The sequence below is a fragment of the Gambusia affinis genome, linkage group LG22 (assembly GCF_019740435.1).
Source record: "Gambusia affinis linkage group LG22, SWU_Gaff_1.0, whole genome shotgun sequence".
Lineage (NCBI taxonomy): Eukaryota > Metazoa > Chordata > Actinopteri > Cyprinodontiformes > Poeciliidae > Gambusia > Gambusia affinis.
Window position 1 is genome coordinate 5,159,640 of NC_057889.1, and position 23,654 is coordinate 5,183,293.

The 23,654-nt window shown below is 38.4% G+C and overlaps 1 protein-coding gene across 2 annotated transcripts in view; it reads right to left on the reverse strand.

Annotated features, from left to right (window-relative positions):
• The window catches only part of jag2b (jagged canonical Notch ligand 2b), a 53,655-nt gene that overhangs the window by 20,568 nt on the left and 9,433 nt on the right, over positions 1–23,654 (reverse strand). For both annotated transcript variants that reach the window (XM_044105912.1, XM_044105911.1), the window contains exons 3-7: positions 13,302–13,356; positions 7,548–7,805; positions 6,406–6,466; positions 2,432–2,562; positions 11–130 (exon numbers count right to left, since the gene is read on the reverse strand). In XM_044105912.1, coding sequence (XP_043961847.1) covers positions 11–130; positions 2,432–2,562; positions 6,406–6,466; positions 7,548–7,805; positions 13,302–13,356 — 625 coding nt within the window. The remainder of the gene's footprint in view (positions 1–10; positions 131–2,431; positions 2,563–6,405; positions 6,467–7,547; positions 7,806–13,301; positions 13,357–23,654) is intronic.

Genomic DNA, 23,654 nt, shown 5'->3' on the forward strand with positions numbered 1-23,654 from the left:
AGCGACTTGCCTATCTCACAGTTTTTTCCAGAGTAGCCCTGCGGACAGGCGCAGTTGTACTGGTTTGGTTCGGAGTTCATGCAGGTTCCTCCGTTGACGCACGGCTGGTGACGGCCGCAGTAATTTAGATCTGTTAGGAAACAGAAAGAAGACTTGAAAAAAAAAAACCCAATAAGGAGAAACGCTCCAATAAATCGGATGAAATTGATTTTCTGTCCAACCGGAAGATGCCTGGAAGTTTAAAAATTCAAACATTTTCAGAGAGAAACCTCTTCTGAGGAAAAAAAGACAACATGTTGGCCATTTGAACGCCACTGAGTAGAAGTGAGAGCAAGACTTCCAATACATAGTTGGTACAGAAGAAAAAACATTTTTAAATATTTTGAACGCCGTCATATTAATTTTTCTATTATAGCTCTTTAGATTAAATCTGATTGGACACTGACTGCACCAGGAAGTTGAAACCTTAGGGGAAAAAAGCACGAGTCTTCATTTTATCAACACAGCAGCTTTTCACCTTAAAGGTGACTTATTGCGATTCCTTCTACAAAACATGTTCTTTACATTTTTCAGAATGATTTGTTTAAAGGCCGACTCAACGTTTGCACTTCCACGTCAACATGGCTGCAAACAGATGAGAATGTATGCAACAGTACATCTTTGAAAAGCAGAAGCGGAGCCTCATGCACAACTAAAAGAATATGCAAAGTGGTTTCTGACGAGCAAGTCAACAACATTTGTCTTTTCCAGCAGCCATTGTACGGTGCATACAACTGACCAAGCATGCTAGAGCTCAACTGGGGTCGCTAGGCTGGGCTTCGTTGCAGTTGCTAGGTAACAGCGAATGTGACTAAAGCGGAAAGTTTTGGAAACAGGTAATTTTCCAGACACCAAAAAACAAAAAATACATTTTTTTTTGGAACAACTAAAGTGCAAGGTCTGGTTTCAGAATAGTTGAGACTGATATGGGAGTATAAAAATGTGCAAAATTAGAAATTTGCATAATAAGTCCCCTTTAAGCTCTCTTGAGAGAAAAAATATCCATTTGATCAGCTGAACTGAGTCATGAAGACGACTTTAAACTTTAACTTAACCAATTGAACAGATAGAAACCTGTTATAATGCAACCAAATGCATCCCATCCCACCATCTTATCAACGTTTAAGTGAAGCTTCAAGTCTGCAGTGCGCGTTTTGTTCTTTGCAGAGCTCTGTGAAGCCACCTCCATGTGTCACTTTTTCTGGGATTTCCCAGAAATCTCGTTGCGGCTTCGCTCTGAATCGAGGACCAGCTGCCTGCGTTGGCAGGAGGTGTTTTCTCAGCCCCCTGCTGCTCCGCTTTATGACTAATGTTTCTGTATTTGCAGGCTGCAGACAGGTGGCTGAGGAATTAGCAGCACAAACCAACTTCTTATTTGCACATATTAAATTAAAATAAATGGTTGTGCTTATTTTCTGTTGTTTTAAATAAAATAAATCAACCAAAGCATTTCACACAAGCCTCAGGCTGAAGCCAGGTTCCCCCAAAAAACCTGGTAAATAAATGAGCAGGAATCCGCCTCCACTGGGGATCTCAGGATCTGTCCTCATCCCCCGAAGAGCCGTCTGTGACGGAGGCATGAGGGCGGATCGGGTGATCCTGCCGCTGCTCAGATCTCAGACAGTAAAACTATCCAGCTTCTGGTTTCCATTTAGACGGAGACGCCTCTAAAGATGAGGCAGACTTCATTTTAAACAACTTAATCTGGTGATAGATTACAGCTAAGATTAGGGTCAGATTTTTCAATTAATTTCTCTACAAACTAGTAAACACCTTTAGTATACATCTTCATAAACTACCATACTAAAGTCATCAGTAGTTCCATTTCTGCAGATTTATAAAAGCACAAAAGTAGCTAAAAATGTGAACAAAACTTTGAGAATACTCCGCTAACGCAAAAAATACACCATTTTTTAAATTCAATGTTTCCTTCAAATGAAAAATGCAATTAAAAATTACATGGGATACGTTTTTTCACGCAATAGGTCATTAAAAACATGCAGCTCCATCAAAATCCAACCACTTCCTGTCTTCTTTGCAGTTTCCGCCAGTAGTAACATCCGGTTGTTGATCACTTACGGAAAAAGTGTTTCCGTTGCAGTTTTGCCAACTACACCAATTTTGATACAACCAGAAAAAAAACAACTCATCCTTTCTTTGGGCACTGTAGATAAAATAAAAGGGTAAATTTCTGCCAAAAAAACTGAAAATTTTAAGATTAACCTCAGAACTTTTCTGCAAAAAATTTAATTTCTGAGCTCCAACAGTCAGAAATCAACTATTAAGTACCTGAATGTTCAAGTTTGAGAAAACTTCTGTTCACCATGGTAACGAATATTCAATATTTCATAAAAAACAAACAAACAAAAAAACAAAAACAAAGAGTGCATACCTTTTTCACACCAGAGGCCGCCCCAGTTCCTCTCACAGTTGCACTCCCAGGGCCGGTTGCAGGTGCCGTGAATGCATCCGGGAAAAACCTCACATTCATCGCAGAACTGGCCCTTCCAGCCGTACTTACACCTGTTTAAAAAGATTTTTTAAAATAAGGTACGGCTTCTTTTCCTGAAACATTTCCTAAAGCAGATACTGATCAGATGCCGTTAAGATTTGACTGAATCATCTCATCCAAATGCAGGTCTAACCACAACTAAACCTTAGATTTCTACAAAATAAGATTTTTACCCTACAAGAATTTGAGTTTGCCTCAAATCTTACTTTGAATTTCTACAATATTTACTATTAACCTTAAAGTCACAATTCTTACAAAAAAAAAAAAAGATACTGACATGGTGGTTAACATTACAGCTGAATTTGCATATTTACATAGACTGTAGGATTAAAAAAAACAAAACATTTTACTCCCGTTGCTACATTTATTTTCATGTTTTTGGTCAGTTTGAATCATCAAAATAAGCCATTTTTGTTAAATGCCAGAAGAATGAGATTTGAACTTTTATTACATCATGTTGAAAAACATTTCATGTTAGATACATATAATAACCAGAAAAGTCCTGTCATGATTGACATGCTTTTATTTTGAAAGGAAAAAACATTTTCTCTACCAAAGCCTGCAAACGCCACTGAATTTCATCCGTGTCGTTTTAAGCAATCAAAAATTCTGACGATTAATCGGATTAAAAACACTGACACTCAATGAATTTTACATTCAACCACTTCAGTATCCAACACAAAAAAGATTAAAATTTTTGAGTCTGAAAACATTTTGCCGTCTAAAATGCAGCAACATAGCGTTCCTTTCGGTAAAACTATTTCACTTGACGAGTTTTGGGTTTTGACGAGTTTTACAAACAAAGATGTTTTCATCTTAAAATGCCCATTTTTAATAATTTTTTTACAGTTTTCGCTTAATTATTGCTTTAAATAGAGTTGTTTTATATATGGCCTTTTCTTGGGTTTGTATACTCTAGTTTATGATTAATCAATCACTACTATAATCAATTACAATTAATCCAATATAATCCTTTCAGCCATAATGTGAAATTATGGTTCAAATCATCAAATGAGAGAAAAAGAAAAATTTCTGAATTGATTTATGGTTTTTATAGAAGTTTGGTGGAATTCAAAGACATCAATCCGATTAATCTTTGAATAAATCCTCAAACGGTTGTTGAATGTGGCAAAAAATGGCAAATCATTCACAATACAGGCAGCCCTAATATTTATTTGGACTCGCCTAATCCTCAAATTACAGAAATGGGAAAAAATAAATAAAACCTTTGAATTGATTTATGGTTTTTATAGACGTTTTGTGAAATTCAAAGACGCCAAACTGATTAATCTTTGAATAAATCCTCAAAACTGTTAAATGTGGCAAAAAATGTCAAATCATTGGTAATAAATGCATCGTAGAACAAAGCCCTAATATAATTGATCTGAACACGGACTCATCCTGGTCCCATGGCTTGCGGCCAAGAAATCCCAGTGCATGTTGACATTCCAGGGCAGGAGAGGTTAAGTATACTTCCATGGGCTCCCGCGCGCAAGCAGGAGTCTGGTTTTGAAGGAGAGTGGCGGCTACGAGGGTGGTAAACTCGCTCAGGCAGTGAGTGGCTGGAGACAACTGTGTATATACACAGAGTCCGTGTAGCGCAGCCACAGAGTCGTACGATGCTATTCCAAAGCCGCGGCGTCGTCGGGACAGCTGTCTTGTCAATTGACGGCTATTTTGAGCCCCCTGCAGACGGCACCACTGCCTTTCCGAGAGACCAAGACTTTGGAAACCAGCCACTCTCCAGCACTGCAAAACAAAATCTTACCAAGTGAAATAAGGCTTCAAATAAGACAAAACTAACTTACAAAGTAACTTTTCTGGAAGATTTACATCTTATTTCAAAGATATTTGCACTAGAAACTAAAAAACACTTGGTAAGATTTTGTTTTTTTGTTGCATGTTTCTGGACAAGAAAGCAAGATAAATGCAGGGGTGGGTTATATAACCTTAAAGTTTATATTTTGATAAGGATAAAAGCGACATTATTACGACCTTTTAGATAGTGGTTGATTTGCACCACTGGGCTGCACACAGTAACTGAATTTAATCATGTTTTCAACTTTATTGACATTACCATTGAACAAACAGTGGAAAAAAATAGTAAAATAAAAAAACACCACTGTTATTTATGGTTGTTTTTAAGTATTAATTGGAATTCATCGTGCTATTAAATCAAAATGTGTTTTCAAATGCAACTTGAAAATATTGTTAAACTGCTCACAAATGCAAATATTAACTGTACGACTGTGTGCATAGTGATTAGAAAGCAGTTTATATCTTATTGCATTTTGTAACTTGTCAAATTACATTATGCTATAATCTGGTAAGATCATGATAAAAGATGAATTAGACGATAAAATGGTCCCCAGTAGGTAGAGCGAGTTCACGGTTTCAAAATAAAATGGATTCCAACCCACAAAGTCTGAATCTTTCTGGGAAAGAAAAAAAAGTTCTGCAGATCCAAGGTGATTCTTAGGACAAGCCTCTTAAATGTGTCGGAACAGGCCCAAAGCGGCGAACTCTGAAGTCTGAATGGAGCGAAGTAAAAGCCGACACACACCAGCTTTTGTGCAGCAGCTTTAAGGTGTGACGTACATGGGCGAACACCGAACAAAAAGGAGGTGGTAAATGATTTAATGCCAGCTTTTTGGGCCCTGGGGAATCATTAAATTCGTGCTCCTGCAGGACGACCTTTTTACTGCCGCTCCCCTATTCAAGTCGCTCTTCCTGTTGACGGTTTACATGAATCAGTCGATTCACCAACCGGAATGAGGAGGACGAGTAACAAGAGCTAAAATTGGTAGAACAAGACTTGGTAGAAAAAAAGTCAAAATTCTGGGAAAAAAAGTCAAAATTTCAAGTCTGAATTCAAAGTCGGAATACTGATTAAAAAAACACAACATTTTGAGAAAACCCCGTCCGTCCAAATTTGGTTTAAACCAAAAAAAACACAACAAAAACCAATGAAAATTCTGAGAAAAAATCAATTCTAAAAGTTCTGGGAAAAAAACATAAAAAATCTGAGGAAAGAAAAAGTTAATGTTTTGAGAAAGAGTCAGAACTCCGATAAAGTCCAAATTTAAAGTCAGAATCTGAGATAAAAGTCTTTTCTTTTTTTAAATTGTCCCTAATTGTCTCATCCAATCTTCCATAGTGTTTGGCTTAGGAGGCGTCTTTTTTGTGTTTTGTTTTAAAGTCGTGGAGAGCGTCGTCACATCCGCCAGGTGGGGAGAGGACAGAAGGGTTTCCACAGATGACAACGGGATGCACAGGCATCCTGGAAACGAGGGACCAGCAGGGACGGTGCGCGTCACCTCATCTAACCGTCATTTCCACTTCAGGGGAATGAAAATAACACAGCGGGCATTCATTTCCTCCGCTGCCCTTTGCCCTTCAAGGAGGACTGCAATGGGGACAGGGGGGGAAACCGGTTTACAGCGCAGAGATTCACTAAACGCAGAGCAGCGTCTTCCTTTGGTCCAAGGAGCAGAGAGCTGATGAGGCGCTTGGTATTCTGAGGAGGATCTCGAGCTGCTAAAAATACAAGAAGGCTGGAGCGGCTTGGGCCTCGCCTTCAGAAGAGATCTGGGAGATGCCCACAAGGGAAGGAGAGGCTGGAAACAACAAGCCTCATCAAGTTGATGCTGCTTCTGTTCAGAATCTCAAATCTAGACGTTTCTCTCTTTTTGTCATCGTCTGCAAGATTTTTATGGTTTCAAAATGCTGCAGGATTCCTCCTTAAACATCAAACTGTCTCAAACTAGCAAACATCAGATACCAAAAACACACGGAATGCATCATTCATAATTGCATTTACCATCGGAAGCTCTAAAAGGAAAAATATTTCTTACTCGCATTTGCCTGGAGCAGAGCAGTTGCCGTGTAGCGGGTCGCAGCCTTGTCTGCAGATCGCTGGAGAAAAACCAGAAAAAAGTTAAATTCACATGTTGAAAAATGTCAAAAATGAAAGATGAAGGTGGGAAAATCATAATTTCAACAAATGCAGACACAGTTATTAACGGTGATGTGAAACGAGGGACAATTTTACGGCTTGCATATAAAACTCAACCCAGCTTTTAAAAACAACTCCACCCGTTTCACACCTTTCAAGGTCAGCTGAATGATTTACACTGGACCCCCCAGTCCTCACTGTTAGGACCGCAGCAGCAAAAAATAAATTAAAAATCCACTCAAATTCTGAGTCTCATCAGAAAAAAAAAAAAAAAAAAAAAAAAAATCCTAAGAAAACTTACATTTTGAGTTTAATCTCAAAAATGTCCGGGTTTTTAATTTAAGCTTCAAAAGTCAAATTTGCTACGAAAGTCATTTTTGGATTTCAGAAATTTTCTAGAAATGTATTTTTGGAAATTGTACTTTCAAAGGGTGCCAATTTTTGAAAGTGGAACATATTTCACTTGTGAAATTCAGAAATTTGAGTTTTAGAAGTCAAACGTTTGATAGAAAAAGTCAGAAATTTCCCATCATTTTCCAGAAAATTTCTGAAATTAACCAAACATTTTCCGGAAACTTTTAGACTAATTTTAAAAATCTGTTGTTTTTTTTTTTTATATTTGACTTTTGGTACTCAGGAATTTTCTTGTTTTTTCTATAACATTTCTGACTTTTGGACAATTACATTTCTGAAATTAATCTAAAAACTTTGTATCTTTTGAAACTAAAATTTTTAGAGAAATGTCCTTGTATTTTCTAGAAAATTTGAGGTTTTTTTTCTTGAAACTTTTCAACTTTTGGAACTCAATATTCCAAGAAAAACAAGGACATTTCTGAGATAAATCCCAAAGTTTTGGTGGAAATTTACTCCTTTTTCTGTCAATCAATAGTCGCCCTAGCATGCTGTCGAGCTCCACTCTCTAGATTTACACAACCATGCTTTTATAACTCATACTGAGCCACAAATGATCTAGAGAAAAGGTTGGACAAGCAGTCGGTTCCACAGCTAATATCTAGTTGGGAAAGTGTTTTCTGGGCTAACCTGTCTTGCACTCTTTGCCCATCCAGCCGTCCAGACAAACCCGAGTCCCTGAGGCGTCGCAGCGATAGTGTCCAAAGTAGTCGTCCCGAGGATTGCACAGCTCGTTGCACTTGTTCCCGTAGTAGTTCTCGTCGCAGCGCACCCGGATGCGGTAGATGAGGCGAGCCGTCGGCCCGTCGTGGCGGTTGGTCTGCCAGGGGTCGCCGGGGTTGATCATGCCAGTGTGAACGCCGCGCTCGATCAGCAGCTCCTCGCCGTCTGAAACAAACATGGAACGATGTCCAGTCGATGTAGTTTGAGTAAAAGTTTGAGAAAACATTAACCCTAAACCCGATTTGGGAAACAAAAGCTGATCAAAGGATCCAGAACCCAGGACTGATGGGATGGATACTCCTTCAGTAACTGCTGGACTGGCTACATGCCCGGAAAATCTTCAAACGATGTCGCCTAATTAGATGTTCAACCACCTCAACGGACTCACTTTGCTTTAGAGGAGCAGCGACTTTACTGATTGAACTCCACACCCCGTCTTTAAGGCCAAATGTTTGATCCTGTTCTTTTAGTGATGATCTAAATGCTAAATCAAATGAAAGGCAAACTGAACCTTATTGTCCCAAAATATAAAACTCCACACAAAAAGAAAGAAAATAAGAAATAAGAATCATTTCAAGTCAAGTTTGGGGTTAAAAAAAACCCCAACAAGTCTTGATTGTTGCATGTTATTGTTCCAAAAATGCCTTGAGAGCCAATGAAATATTTGCTGAAGGCAATGAAATGATTTAAAATAGTGATGTGAAAACTGGTTTATGATGAAAACTAAATTATAAACAAGTTGATCCAAACTGTTTTCATTTGAGAAAATACTTTGATCGTCACAATCAGATAATAAATTAAAATGGGCTCAATAATTTCCCTTCTGATTATTTTTTATATTTACAGACTTCATAATCCATTTCATTTATGGTTTCAGTTGAAGAATGGTTTTTAATTTTGCTTTATCAATTTTGAAAACAAAAAAATCTTACTAAGTACTTTTGGTCCAGTTTCAAGTGCAAATATCGTATTTATAAAAGACAAAACTTACAGATAACTTAAGAAATCATCAATCACATTTCCCCATGTTTTAAGTGAAATAATCTGCCAGTGGAACTAGAACTCTGGGTTGCTAGGTGACGGGCTGGGCGTGCTGGCGTTGCTAGGCAACGGCGCCAGAGGAACTATAACTTTTTAATGAATATTAAGGAAGACTGGAATTAAAACAAGCTCCTGTATCTTGCTGAAAAAGGAATTCGCATTAGAAATGAGACCAAAAATACTTGTGCTTCTTGCAGTGCTGTCAATATGCATCTTGAAAAGGGTTACAAAAACAACTCTTATGGTTTATCACAATAATTACAGTGACAGTTTATTGTCCATCAAAATTTGTTACCATGACAACCCTAAGAAAATGTGAAAATTACCAGTTGATCAAGTAACCAACTGAAAACCATTCAATTTATCCGCCATTTGAGAGTTTTAGGCCTCCACACTCACGTTTATCTTTGTTGCCAGCTAACAACGTTCTGAGAAACCCAGCAGCAGGAAAACAATCTGATTTATCAAAGCGAGCTCAAAGCAGACAAACAATCGCCGTGGAGTGGGGACCGCGATTTCTTTTTCTCCACGGTTTTGGACTCGTTGGAAACAGGAACACGCACACATGCCTGCACCTTCCTCTGCTGGGGACTTACACAATGTCAGACAGAATTAAGCAACAACAGCAACAGAAATAACCCTCGCCAGTTGCCAGATAGAGAACAATGGGCTCTGGGCCCAAGCCGGTCTCTGCAACCAAGTGTCTAAACAGTGGGCCATTTCGCCCAGTCCGCTCCACTTCCTGTTCGATAAACACAAGGAAAACAGCCAGCTGCCTTTCCTGAGGACGCGGTGGGATGGGGGGTGTGGAGGCAGACGGGAGGATGTGACGGTGGAGGAGAGGAATCCACCGACAGAACCACGCATCGGTTCTTATGTAGAACCAGGCCGGCGTGCCGAGTCATGGCCGACATGTTGGGCTTCATGTCTGTTAGACTTGTAGAGTCATGTCGTCAATATTGAACGTTTAGCGAGTTTACATACAAGATAATGTATCCACAACACACAACTTCTGGATGAGGAAGAGGAAAGTCTTAACATACTAAAAATGGAGACGCACCGTCAGTCGTTCATAAAATAGTGATGCTAGTTGATCAGCCAAAAATAGGCAAGTTCTCTTGTTGCTTCAATCAGTGGCAAAAGAGTTGGAATCAACTTGATTACATTTACTTGAGTAACTTTTTTCTTTTTTGGGGGGAGATAACTCTTGGGAGCATTTTTACTGTTACTCGAGAAATTTTATTGTGAAATGTCACTAATCTTACTTCTGGATACTTTACCTACTGTGAGTAACTTTACTGAATGAACAACAACAAAAATCACCTGCAATTTTATTGTCTACATTTTTCTTTTGCCCAATTCTATCCACACTATTTTCATTTTGGTCCTTAAAACATCTTGTGATGTATTTTTTAAATATTACATAGATTTTTTGATCAGTTACTCAGTATTTGCATTGCCTTTTACCAATAAGTTCTTCTTTCTTTTGATTAAAATGTCTGGACTCTACCCACTGAGTAACTTCACTGAATGAACTTATTTTAACCCAAAAATTCACTACAGACAAACACCAGCAGTTTTGTTGTAGTTCTAGAAGTTTTACATTGAAGGGAGCCGATTTGGAAAAGTGTTCATTTTGCCTGATTTTGTTACATAATATAAACTATCTTTATTTTGTATCTGAAAATACAAAGATTTTCACATTTTAAAATTACCCTCAAGCTCAAAGCTAGAAAATTATGGCAAAAATTTATTGAAATTGAAAGTGCATTATATTGTATTTCAATATAATGAGACTAAAGATCTGTTTTTATGTTGCACCTCAGGACTTATTTCTTTGACATGTTCACCCTTTGACCTTAACCTGACCTATTAAAACAAACATGGGTCCAAACAATGGAAAGAAAAAATAAAAAAATAAATTGAACTGTATGCTCCATTAACCTCCACAGAAGACATGGTCTGCCCAACTGTATGAACGGCAGAACCTGTCAGAAAAATGTGCAGCTCTGCTGAAAGCGAGTCTCAAATATCCAGATCCCACTCAGTCTGGACGCATCCAGACTGTGGACGCATTTTCAAAAACTTCATGCAACTTCAGGAGGAAAGAAAGGAAAATTTAAACTTCCATTTTTCTTCCAAAACCTATTCAGAAGACTACGGCAACAAAATGTTCACTGTAAAGAACTAGGTTAATTTCTGAAATATTTCTCTTTCTTTTTAAATAAAATTAAAAAACAGCTGAATCGAAAAAAAAAATAATAATCAAACAGTTTCAGCTTAGTTTCAAGATGACCAAAAAACTCAACACAGGGCTTTATCCGCTCAATGAAGTTAGCAAAGTTGGTGGAATCAACTCCCTCCCTCGCTCTTTGGTTACCTAGCAACCACAAGCAGTTACAAAGGTTCCGCCAAACATCGGTTACCTAGCAACAACTTGTTAAGTAACTTCCACCACTCTGCCTCATAAACTGCCTAAATATAAAAAACAAAGTATCGGAGTGAAAACTGTGTATGACACAGGAAATGTTTACCTTCATTACCTTCTAAAGACCAGAAATTCACTTTTTTTGTTTCACATTTTAGGTGGGAAACTTTGAAATTGCCAATTATACCAAACCACAATTCTTAACCCATCAACTGAGACGTATGGTGGTGGCAGTAAATTTACCAATACTTTTATTGGTCCTGATATTGAAAATAACTCTAGATCACACATTAGCGATTGAGGATTAAAACCAAAAATATGAGTTGAATCAATTTTTTAAAATATTTTCTGGAATAGCCAGGATCTTGCACACTAAATTGAGTCTTTTTGGACACTAAATACATAGTATCAAGATTAAAAAAGTAAATGTGTTTAACATTAAGCGACAAACTGATTTAAGACGATTCAAACACTCGGACCAGAAACATCCATTTAGGTTCTTTACGGTGATTTGGCACAGGCGGCTGCAGGCTGGAAGGAAACCAACTGGAATGTTTCGAGAAACAATTAGGCTTCCGATCCATCAGAGCCGCAAATTTACTCAACTAATGCAGCAACAAAAGACGACACACAGCTAATCAAAGAGTGATGATGTCAAAATCTATTTATTCTCCATTGTCTCCGTCTGCAGGCGGAAGTCTGTTTGATGAGGGCGCCAAAACAGGATGCAAAAACCTCAAATAAACACGGGGTGATCAGAAACCGTTGATTCTGCGTTAATGGACGCGTAGAAGAATCTCATGAGTAATTATTGGTATCTTTGCAGATCAAAGCCGCATTCAGACATGCGGATATTACAGCTGATGATAGTTCTTCCTGAAGACGGCCCAGATGTGTAATAAAATGTTTAAAGAAGTCCACCAGGCGGACATGCTCAAAGGAGAAAAAAAAAACAGGATACAGCTGGTCAAAAATGACCATCAGAGCCAACAGTTCTAACCGTCAAGGTTTGCACTGTGAGAATATTTGAGCATAAACTCCCACCTAAAAGAAAACTATTCTGGGATTTTCTGCCAACACAGACATTCACATTGGATGAAAATACATTAATCTGTAAAGATTTTGGAACTAAATTTACTATTTTCTATTAATCGTACAGATTTGTGCGTCTTTTTATTTGGTCTTTCCGATTAATTCAAGAAGTTGTCAAAAGTTTATCCAAGTTTCTAACTTTGACCAGAGCTGAAACGATTAATCAGATTAATCATGATTATTCAAATAATCGTCAACTAATTAAGTCATTTTTAAGTACATAAACCCCAAAACATAAATAATAAAAATCTGCAGTGATTAAGCCAAAACTGTACAAAAATGTATCCATTTGGCATTTTGGATAAAAACACTTTTGTCTGTAAATGTGAAAAAGTCAAAACTCCTGAAGTGATATTCTGTTAGCTTTAACCAGATCAAATTAATGAAACTACTGCAGTTTTATTGTATCTTAGGCAATAAAATGTTTCTTTTTCCTATTTAAAAAGAAACTGATTTGTTTATTTACATCTTTTCATGCATTTCTAATGAGCATATATAAAAAACACTTAAGTCATTAAGTGAAAAATCTGTATAATGAGCCTTTTTTTAAAGCTGATTAATTGTCATCAATCAATTACTAAAATAGTTTGTTGTACTGGTTTCTCAAATCAATAGAAAGCTAATTTTATTTTGATATCAGTCACATCTTTGCAGTAAAACTTGCTACATATTTGATTATCAAAATGAGGCTGTGCAAAACGTTTTTAAGAAATCAATTGGTTTAAAAATTGAAGGGATAGAATAGTGAAATTACAACAATTCAATAGATCTGATACAAGTATATACAAATGATAATAATATGAAATAAAAAGAATGTTTCCACATTACACAGCTTTTAATAGCAATTCAGAAGCAGAAATCATTTTTATTTATTGTAAATTGTTTATTCAACTTCACATTTTGGAACTAAATCGTGTTCAGTAGTTTTTATAAAAGCATGAAATCTTTACTTCAAATGTCTGATGTAATTAGAAAGTATTGATATTTTGTTTCATGACGAATTTACAGTTACCACCACTGTAATAAATAAAAATGCCCAGAAAAGACTGAAGGAAAACAGATTAAAATAAAAATGACTAACTCATAAAGTATGAACTTACTGTTGCGTGTGTCGTTGTCCCAATCCCAGGCTTCAACAATCAACGTAAAAGTTCGCTGCGGAAAAGAAAAACCAGAAAGAGTGACACACAATGAGAATTAAATTAACAGACTTTACTCTTCATGCATCTAAAAACAAGCATTTACTCCAGAGGCATTATTTCAGTACAAAAATATATTTTGCAAATCATGTTTCTTGTTGCAGAAAAATGTGGTGCACAAGTCCAAACCCAAAACGGACACAAACCTTTAGATTCACTGCAAAGGAAACGTCAGCAAAAAACAGCGGCGCATCATTTCAGTCACTTAATTCTTGAACAAGCATCAGACACACGAACCAATGATGCAAAAATCAATTTTATTGCTACTACAGAGTCTGGTATTCAACTTGGCTTGACTACAGAGCACCGCTAGAGTTACAGCCCCAATGAAACCCAATGATTCAGAAATAAGAGAACATGCTACAGTAGGTCCAACTGTGAGCAGCCAAAAGTAGCAACAGGAGAAGAGCATCAACTTTAAGCACCAACTCCTTTAAACTTTCCTCCAGCTCTGCATGGAGCCCACAAATATCAGCTCTAACTTTTCAGCTCAGGAGAGAAACTTTGCAGGTTCTGAAAGCTTCGGCTCGATGGGTTAAATGGTTTTATAAAAGACGAGCCGTAAATGGAGTCATTACAAGGAAATCTATGAGGAAAAGTGATTAATAAAAGAAAGTCGATATTGTTTTGTGACTGTACTAAAAAAAATAAAGCTAGAGGTCTCAACTTTTATTCTAGATGGAAGTAAATACTGATAAAATTCTTTTTAGGACGTAAAAATAAAAACTGTTTATATTTAACAGTTTCTGCAGTTTTAAACTCTTCAACTGCAGAGTACACATGCAGAAATTAAAGTTAAAAAATACTTTATTGATTGAAAAGGGAAATTAAATTTACTTGCATCACTTCAGATTCTTAAAAAACCCACCATAAATAAAGGAGTTTTAACACTTTTGTTGTGTTTTAGCTTTTACGAATTCCCACTTTGATACAAAACAGACAAACAAGCAAAATTTGGATAATTTATGCATTTTTTAAAAACATTTTGTAGCTCTACTGTAAATCGGAGCAAATTTAGGAGAAGAATTATTTTATTTTTACTCTTGCTTGAATGGCATGTTCTCTAATCTTTCCCATTTTGAAGAAAACAGAATTTTGCTTCATTTATGTAGAAAAAAAAGGAGAATTAGGAGTTACCATGCTCTCTGATTACTGCAAAACAATAAGCAATAAATCAATTAATTGCATGATCAATTAAAACAAGCTCAATAATTTCCATTAGCATGATTCATTTCTTTTTTCCTCTTTCAACCAACAATTGAACGATAAAGTCTTCGGTTTTTGCTCTCCCCTTTTTCTGAAGGACAATTTTTTTTAGAGACTTTATAATTCATTTTGTTTGATTGATCTATTTTGTACATCTAAAATATTTTGGTGTTTTTGCATTTTTATACCATAACATTACCAGAAAAGGGTCTCAAAACGATCATACGGTTAATTAACCGTCCAGAGTTACTGTTTAAAGTCGACTTTTTGCCCAATTGACTCAAGTCAAAAAGCTGGAATTTTTCAAAACATATTTTAATAAAAGGTTGTCATAAACATAAAAAAAGTTAGATTTTTTTAAGAGTTTCTACAAGAAAGAAGTAACTAAAAGTGGGGGTGCTGCAATTCCAGAGCAAACCCCCCGCCACTGAAAATGGTTAATCTGGATAAAAACCAAAAGAATGACCTGAAGCCGGGGTCAGAGTAGATTACTGCCAAACACTGAGCTTCCTTTAGGAAAAAAAAACAAAACATAAAATATTTCACATGCAAATGAGTTTCAGTTCTTTTCCTGATTAATATTAAAATCAATTTCCCTTCATCCCCTGCAGGTTTGATTGCCAACAAAGTGACTCTGCCTGCATGATGATCTGCACTACATGGACCAGCTTTGCCCTTGGTTGTCAGACGGGGAGTTAAATCACCGGTAAGTGGATTATCACGTTTCACACCAAGTTATGCTTTACACTCGTAGCGTGTTGATGAACATCGTTCGCTCGTTTATCAAATTTATACTCAAAAACTTCAACGATTTGGAACAGAACCAAAACTATTTGGATAACTCGAGCCTATCAATACCAAATTAATGTCTTCATCCGCACAGTTCATTGAAGTGGATTAAAACATGACTGGAAATGATAGAAAGATTAAAGTGTTAATATATTTTTTAGATTTTAGCCCATAAAGACTGTAAAACCAGTAGCATTTTGCACAATCACAGCACAGACTGGTTTGAGTAAATGTAAATAGATGTACACACAAACCAGCATCACTGCTAGGCAACCAGCTGACCTAAATAGCAGTCATTACATCACTACCAGTGACAGTCGTAGCACCCATCGTGTGACTGCTGTGACCTCTAGTGTAAAGTCACCGACGGGATATCGGAGCGGGCGGGGGTTGGGTCAGGGGAGGGAAAAAAATGGATTTGTGAATGCATGAACCAAGAAACCAGCGAGGGAAAGATGGCAAAGAGTGTGTTTGTAAGTCTGTTGTTGATCTGGGGGACCTGCAAGCTGGTAGGCTGGTAGCTGCTGGGCTGTGGGATTAAGCAGGCTTGTCTGGCTGGCAGGAGGAAGGGGAGGGGAGTGTTTTTGTGGAAGACCATGGGTGACGAGAGAGTAACTGGGAAGATGCAAGACACCAAATCAACAGGTAAGACATAGAAACTACCACAGTGTAAACCAAAAAGTGAGATAAGCGTCAGGGTGATGTTTGGTTAAACCATCAATCCAACTGCAGGCGTGCAGCAGGTGCAGCTCCGGCGATGGATTATGTGACATAAACGTGCATCATCCCACGACACGTAGCTCGGCTTCTGACCTTTCCACCCATCCCCCCACCACAAAAGGAAAGGCGGGTTGCTCCGGTCTGAGCATGTGGGTTGGTGTGTGGGTGTGTATGCCAGTGCAAAGAAAAGGAAATGACTGGCAAACACTGGCTGTAACTTGGTGAATAAATCTATATAAAAAACATTTTTAGGCTTCACAAAGATTTAGAGTTGCTTGCATGCCTACATGCTGTAAATGATTCAAGTCAGAGGAGCAAAGCCATGGACTAGACTGGTTTCCCACAGACCATCCCAGTCTGTGATTAGCTGGATTAAGTGACAGCTGCCCAAATGGTCGGAACAAGATAGATGGATGGGCTGGGGGATAAAGGGGAGGATTGGGGGAGGGAACGGGGAAAGGCTACCAAACAAAGACTCTTGTCCCAACACCGAAACTCACCCCCATTCCAATCAAAACCATTGTCCGTGAAGAGACGCAGTCAGCACGAGGACAATTAGTGTCAGCATGTGTGCTGCCGAGCCTGAGCAGGACAGTTGCAGGACGGCCGCCAGCGGTTCTTCTATCAAGTCCTCACGGTAAATCCAAACAGGTTGCACTTCAGAAAAAACAAACATGATCTCAATCTGCCTGACTTCAACTCTTTCGTCAGGGTAGAAATGTTTGATATCAGCCTGACAAGGCAAAGTACACACTTTAGGTCAAAGCGCCAAAATCCTACTTGTTCCCCTGATGGATTAGAGGATTTAGGCAGAGGAATCCTAGTTTTGGAAAATTGGGACATGGCAGAAAAACATGGAGCATCTTCGCTTAATGCAACAAGATAAGACCTCTAAGAAGGTATCCAACTCTTAACAATGAAAGGGGTGAAGACGTGGTGATGCTGCTGCCTGGGGAGAGCCACAGGTGTAGGTTCCCACGGCAGATGAAGGGGTGGATGGATGAGTGGAAGGTAGTCGTTGAAATAGAGAGAGGGAGGGAAAAAGGGAGAGATGGCAGTGGGAAGTGGAAGCTGGGGCAGGTTGGGGTCACTAAGCATGGGATCTGCACGCTTCTTTCTGAAAAGAGGGGTCAGCCCTCTGCATGTGGGGTGACGTGCATGTTTGCATTCGAAGAATACTAAGAATGTGAGATCCGGGTCTGGTGTGTAATCCCAGGCCTGATCCCAGTCTGCCCACAATTCAGCACCATCAGAGTCTGGCGTTGTAGGTTGAAGCTTTGATTGACTCGTAGTCTCTCGGGGGAAGGCTGGGATCACAAATGTTGATTGAACTCGAGTCTTTCACACGTGTTGGGTTTTATTGACGCCTCTAACAGACACAATTCGTACCGAAGGCAAACACCCTGTGACCTTCGTATATCTCCGTTTCCCATGTCACAGAGAGGTGACCTGATCATCCACCGCCGTCTTCCCAGCTGATTTATTGCCTTCTGATGGGACACCGGGTCAAACGTGATTCATCCCGTGGCCTATGGAAGCTGTGAGGGTAATCTTCATTAATCTGTGATCTCAATCCCATCTTCTGGGTTTGTAATGGCTGCATTACAAATTGTATCACTCAAACAGTCTCTGATGTTTTCAGCATCACCTGAAGGGAGCATTCACACCAAACCCGTTTAGTCCGATTTCATCAAACTCCAGGCTGTTCGTCAGGAAAGTCCGGTCCGTTTGGGGAGGTGTGTACACAGAACCGAACTCTGCTGGGAATTAATGAGAATTTATTGATACCGACTCCATTATCAATTTTTTTATTGATTCTCACCGAGTTAAGAAATAAACTCTTTAGTTCAAAATGCGCACCATGTTGAATTTAATTCAAACCGAGTTAAAACTTAAACAATAAAAATCTCTGTCAAATGAGCATCTTAACATGAAATGCAACTTTCTGCAGTTTTTGTTCTCCTTATACAACAAACAAGCCTCGTCAGAAAACATATTTTAATTTACTGAATCTGACTAAATGTTAGTATAAAATGGAGATTATTCATTTGTATGGCACCTACATTAACTCTGGTCCGCCTAAAAACTCAAGGTATCGGATCGGTTCAAGTGAACTCCAAAAGCATGAATAGAGCAGGGCATTCTGGGTAAATATAACCAAAGCAAGCACTCATGTCTTGTGTTGGTGAGAGAAAAGGTTCGTAAACAAACTCCTAAAATCTGGCACTGCTCCATTTTGTTTCATTTTGCTAAGGAGGAAGCTGCGCTCATGTCTTCAGAGATTTTCATGCCACTTCCTTCAGTAGTTCTTGGTGTAGCGCCTCTACAGGCGAGGAGGGGAACAAGTTTTTAAAAAGTTTGGATTGTTTCACAGAAAGTGAACCACACAAGCTGAAAATGTAACAAATGTTGCAAGTTTGGTCTGAATTGAACCAAATCTACTGAACTATCGGGTATAAAAACATAGTAAGAACTTTTTTTTTTTCCCCACCAGGGGGTCTTTTTGTGGGCTCTAGTGTCCCTTATTCAACAGTAGGCTGACAGGAGGGGGGTCAGGAGAGGGGGGAAGACATGCGGCAAATGTCGTTGGGTCCGGGAATCGAACCCGCGACGGCCGCGTCGAGGACTGAAGGCCTCCAAGCGTGGGGCGCGCTACCCACTACGCCACCGGAGCACGCCCCAACATAGTAAGAACTTGACTGAAACCAGTACTGAACAGAAATCTACAAAATAATCTCAATCATCCTCCAAATCGACTATTTTTGTAAATTCCAAAGTGATATCAGGGGATGTTATTGGTTCTCCAAATTGGATATTACAGCTTAGACATTTCAAGTGAAAGCCAGAGGAGAAGTTTTGGATGTAAAGTTTACTGGGACAAGTTTTGAAGGTGCAAAGAAGTAGCAATAGATGGCAGCCAAGTCTGCTTCCTTTCCATTTCGCCAAGAAGATGGGGAAGAAAGTAAATATCCGCTTCACCTTGCTTCTCAATCTGTTCAGGGGCAAAGATCAAAGACCCCCAGGGGCAAAATCCAAGCAAATGTGGAGATGATGTTGACAGGAAGATGAGGAAATTCTCTGAGAAATTGACCTCGTCTTGAAGCCTTCCCACACGAACACCACAAAATAAGGTCAAAGAGGCAAACATTACCTCTGGTTTTAGTAAATGGATATTTCCTCACCTTAGGTAAAAGAAAAACGAAGTACAAATATCTGGCCAGGAGGAGGAGACAACAATAAATCACTTTTTCTGACATACAAGCAGAAAGAGTAGAAGCTCGACTTGGAAACATGTTTTCAGAGAATGCTCATTGTGATATCCCAATAAAATGTACATCATTGTTAATGAACAGATACAAAGCCTTTCCTCTCTTCAATTTCCAAACTTTAGTGTTTTATCATCATGACTACAATGTGCAATTCTACAAAAAAACGTTTTGCATAAATATCCAAGTGTGAAGCGCACAAAGTATTAGTTTTGCTGAAAAATGAAGGTGATGGGAGGTAAAGATGAACAGAACAAAAAACAACAACAATCCAGTTCCAGTTTGACAAAAATTATCTTGCACTGCAAAAACACAAAATCTTGCCAAGTATTTTTGGTCTAGTTTCTAGTAACAATATCCCAGCTCACTTGAAATAAGACAAAACTAACTTGCAAGAAACTTTTCAGCAAGAAATAAGAGCTTGTTTTTCACCTATAATAAGGAATTATTGAAAGTTCTAGTTCCACGGGCACCGTTACCTAGCAACATCAGCCCAGCCCGTTACCTAGCAACATCAGCCCAGCCCGTTACCTAGCAACATCAGCCCAGCCCGTTACCTAGCAACATCAGCCCAGCCCGTTACCTAGCAACATCAGCCCAGCCCGTTACCTAGCAACATCAGCCCAGCCCGTTACCTAGCAACATCAGCCCAGCCCGTTACCTAGCAACATCAGCCCAGCCCGTTACCTAGCAACATCAGCCCAGCCCAGGCCGTTACCTAGCAACCCAGTTCTAGTTCCACTGGCAGATTATTTCACTTACATGGGAAAAATGTCCTAGTGAAATAATCTGCCAATGGAACAAGTACTTTTTCACCAATATATTGACTAAAAACAAGCTTCTAGATCTTGCTGAAGAGTTACTTGTAAATTAGTTTCATCTTAGTTAAAGTGTAGTAAGATATTTGTACTAGAAACTAGACCAAAAATATTTGGTAAGAATGTGGTTTTGGAGTATATGCTTGAGTTAAATTATACAGGATTAAAATATGAATCAAATCTTAACATTTGAACAATTTGCACCAACAACCACAACATTTTTGCCCTTTTTTTAAAATAAATGTTTGGGTTTTTGTTTTTTTAAACAGATGAATATCTGCAGATTTGTCTGATGGAGTTTTCTAACAATACTAAAAAAGCCAAAAGGTTGCTACAAACATACATCAAGGGTTGAGGAGGCAGAGTTCTCTCTACACAGAAAGACGGAGGGATCTGAGTTTTGCCCGTTAGCCGCTTGCCAGATTCCCGAGCCAAGAGTTGTGTCGCTGAAGGCCAGGCATTTGGCTGGCTGCTGTATACCGGCTGTGCGCACACATACACGGCCCATTGAGCATGCTGCTACTATGCCAACAGGGTCATTACCCATGCACTTCCAATACAACAAACCCCTCCTTCTCCTGGTGCTAATTAACCAGCATGATCCAAGACTATGCAACACGTGAAAACAAACACCAGCACGCTAACGTTCGTTCTGAGAGAGTGCTGTAAATGAGTTTGCATGTAAACCACAGAAGTCTTACATATCCACCAGTTCATAATTGTTCAAAAGACAAATTTACTATTTGGTTAGAAATTAAAGAAAAGGAAGAAGCCAGATTCAAATTTCAACTGATATCCGCTTTGTTAATTGATGAATTTCAGCAAAAACTCAACAAAAGCTTTACAGGTTAGGCTCATTTGAATATTTGTCCATTACTTCCTCTGCCATCAGTTAGCCTGAAGCCTGAGAGCTGCCGCAGCAATAAGCATGCTTCAGAAACATTAATGGGCTAATTCCTGATCCAAGGCAACGAGTGCGACGCAGCGCCGCCTCCAGCCGAGCGCCATTATCATTTCAAACAGGTTCAGCAGTACGGTGACAATTTAACTGCCCGTGTAATGACATGCTTTAATTACCTCCACAAGAACCTCTAGCACCTGCACGCCATTCATTTAGCAGGAGGCGGGGAATGAACTGCACACATGCAGAGACCAGGCATTTGCAGAACATTTGTTGATGGGGGCGTTGAAATTATATTGCTGGTCGTCATGGTAACAGCTTTCTCGGTTAGCAACTAATCAGAAGTTTGTCAAAAGTTGTAATGAAAAATAATTGGTAATCAGAAAAATACATGTCCAATAAACAAAACATTAAGGCTGCACCAGATTTTAGTTACAGATTACATTATTGATTATTCTGGTGATTAATCGCATAAAAAGAAATTGGCATATTCTGCGGATTTAAAAAAATAAATAATTTTTACCACTGAAGCCATTTTTATAAAATAAATACATTAAGAGATGTAAACAACTAACTCAATTCATTTTTTATAACTGAAATACAAAACCAGCATTTAAAACTTAATACAGCTTACAGTTACTTTGTTTATTATTATTATTATTTATTTACAGAATTTGAACCAAATAAAGCTAAAATGGTGTCATTTGACCAGTTTTATACATAAAATTTTAGACAGTTTATCATTTAAATGCAAAATTTATTTTTATTGTACTGTTTTTGCTCAATAGCTGCTCTGATTGTGTTCTTTCGTTAAATTGTCTTTTGAGTGTAGATACTCCAGTTAATGAATTGATTACTAAATCAGTTAACGATTGTTTCAGTAACGTTCATCACGATTAATCATTTCAAATATAACCATTACCATTAAAATAAGATCAGTAGAAATAACTAAAGATGAACATAAGTTTTAATGAAAAGACGCCGAGTAGATTCATTTAAAAACATTAGATTTACTTTGAAACACTCTACTGCTGCCAGCCTGTTTGTATGGGAAAAAAATTGTCATTTTAGTCTTTATGTGCTCTCATGCAGGTTGTTTTGGAAGAGATAAACATGACAAATATACGATATACATTATATGATTTATATTAGATGATTGATAAATTGATAGGGATGCAGGGATTTATGAGTTTCAGCCAGCTGACCGGGTGAAAATGCACACTGAATCTATTTGGACTGGTTACATCGACTCAGCCATCACTGCAATATCACTTTATTCAAGTGCCATGCATTTTAATAATATAGTTACACTTTGGGTAGATTTTCCTCTGTGTGTAGTTTTAGTGGCGCAAGTGTTGAAGTACACAAGGAGGCCTACGGACATTTTCTTTTATAACAAACGCTAAAAAATAATTAGCTTCAATATGATTGATGTAGTCCTTGCAAAGCTCAGGAGTTTCATTTTTTCTGATTGTGCAGCTCTGCCTTCACCACATATGGGATCACAATCAATGGGTACAAACCACAGACAAGGTTGGTTCAGTTGCAATGTTTGGTAGGATTTAATATTTCAGGTGTCGTACAGTCAAGCTCTGCCAAGTATGTAAAAATCTGGACAGTGGAACCGACTCCAACGTCTTTTACTGACCACACCAGGAGCATTTCCTGAGTGACCGAGATCCCAGAAATCATGGGGTGTGGTGAGAACGTCTCTTAAAAGGTTTTAAAACACTGGAATCGAGTCATTAAAACTGCGGTGAAAAGGTCAAAATAAGCTCAGATATGGGTCGCATGGGAATGTGGCCAAACTGTTGGTTACCATGGCAACTGAGCAGAGGCTGGTGGACAGATAGTGCTGAGTGATGCTGATTTTTTAATCCCTCCATTTTCTCTAAAAACCTAAAGCAGAACAGTACTACATTAACACACAATTTTATTGCATTTTGGATTTTTTACCCAACTGAAATTAAATTACTTGCTATATTTTCCCTCTAGTAAAAAGGAACAGAAAAATGCTTCCTTACTCTACTCCGTTGTCCCACTGTTGCTTGACGAATATCTGCAGTGTGGATAATACTACAGCCATCTACAATGAGCTCATTAAAAATTTAAAACCAGTCCTACTTGGGAACATGGCCATTGTAAGTCGATTGCCAAGACAACAAAAACCTGCAGCTTGGACAAACCAGGTGGGGTTTCATGTGTCTCCCCGCCTCACTTCATCTTCACAAACAGACTTCTCCACAACGTAAAAAAAAAAAAAAAGAAGAAGTAGTCTCCATGGCAGCTAAATTTGAATACTGGTTACACGTTCAAAAACGCTAAAGCCATGTAATCGAATCCCAGTCATTCACGGTGCGGTGGTTTGTTTAAGCTGTTGTTGAGACTAAGGCACTGATATGAGGAGGATAAATACAGGGATTTATTCATGTTTTGTGCTTTACAGGAAGTCTCAAAGAATTGACAGGCAGTAAGCAAACAAACCAGGTTCCTTTGGTCACCTAAATAATACTTTTCATGACTGTAGACGCCTTAATCAGCTGCCGCTCTTCAA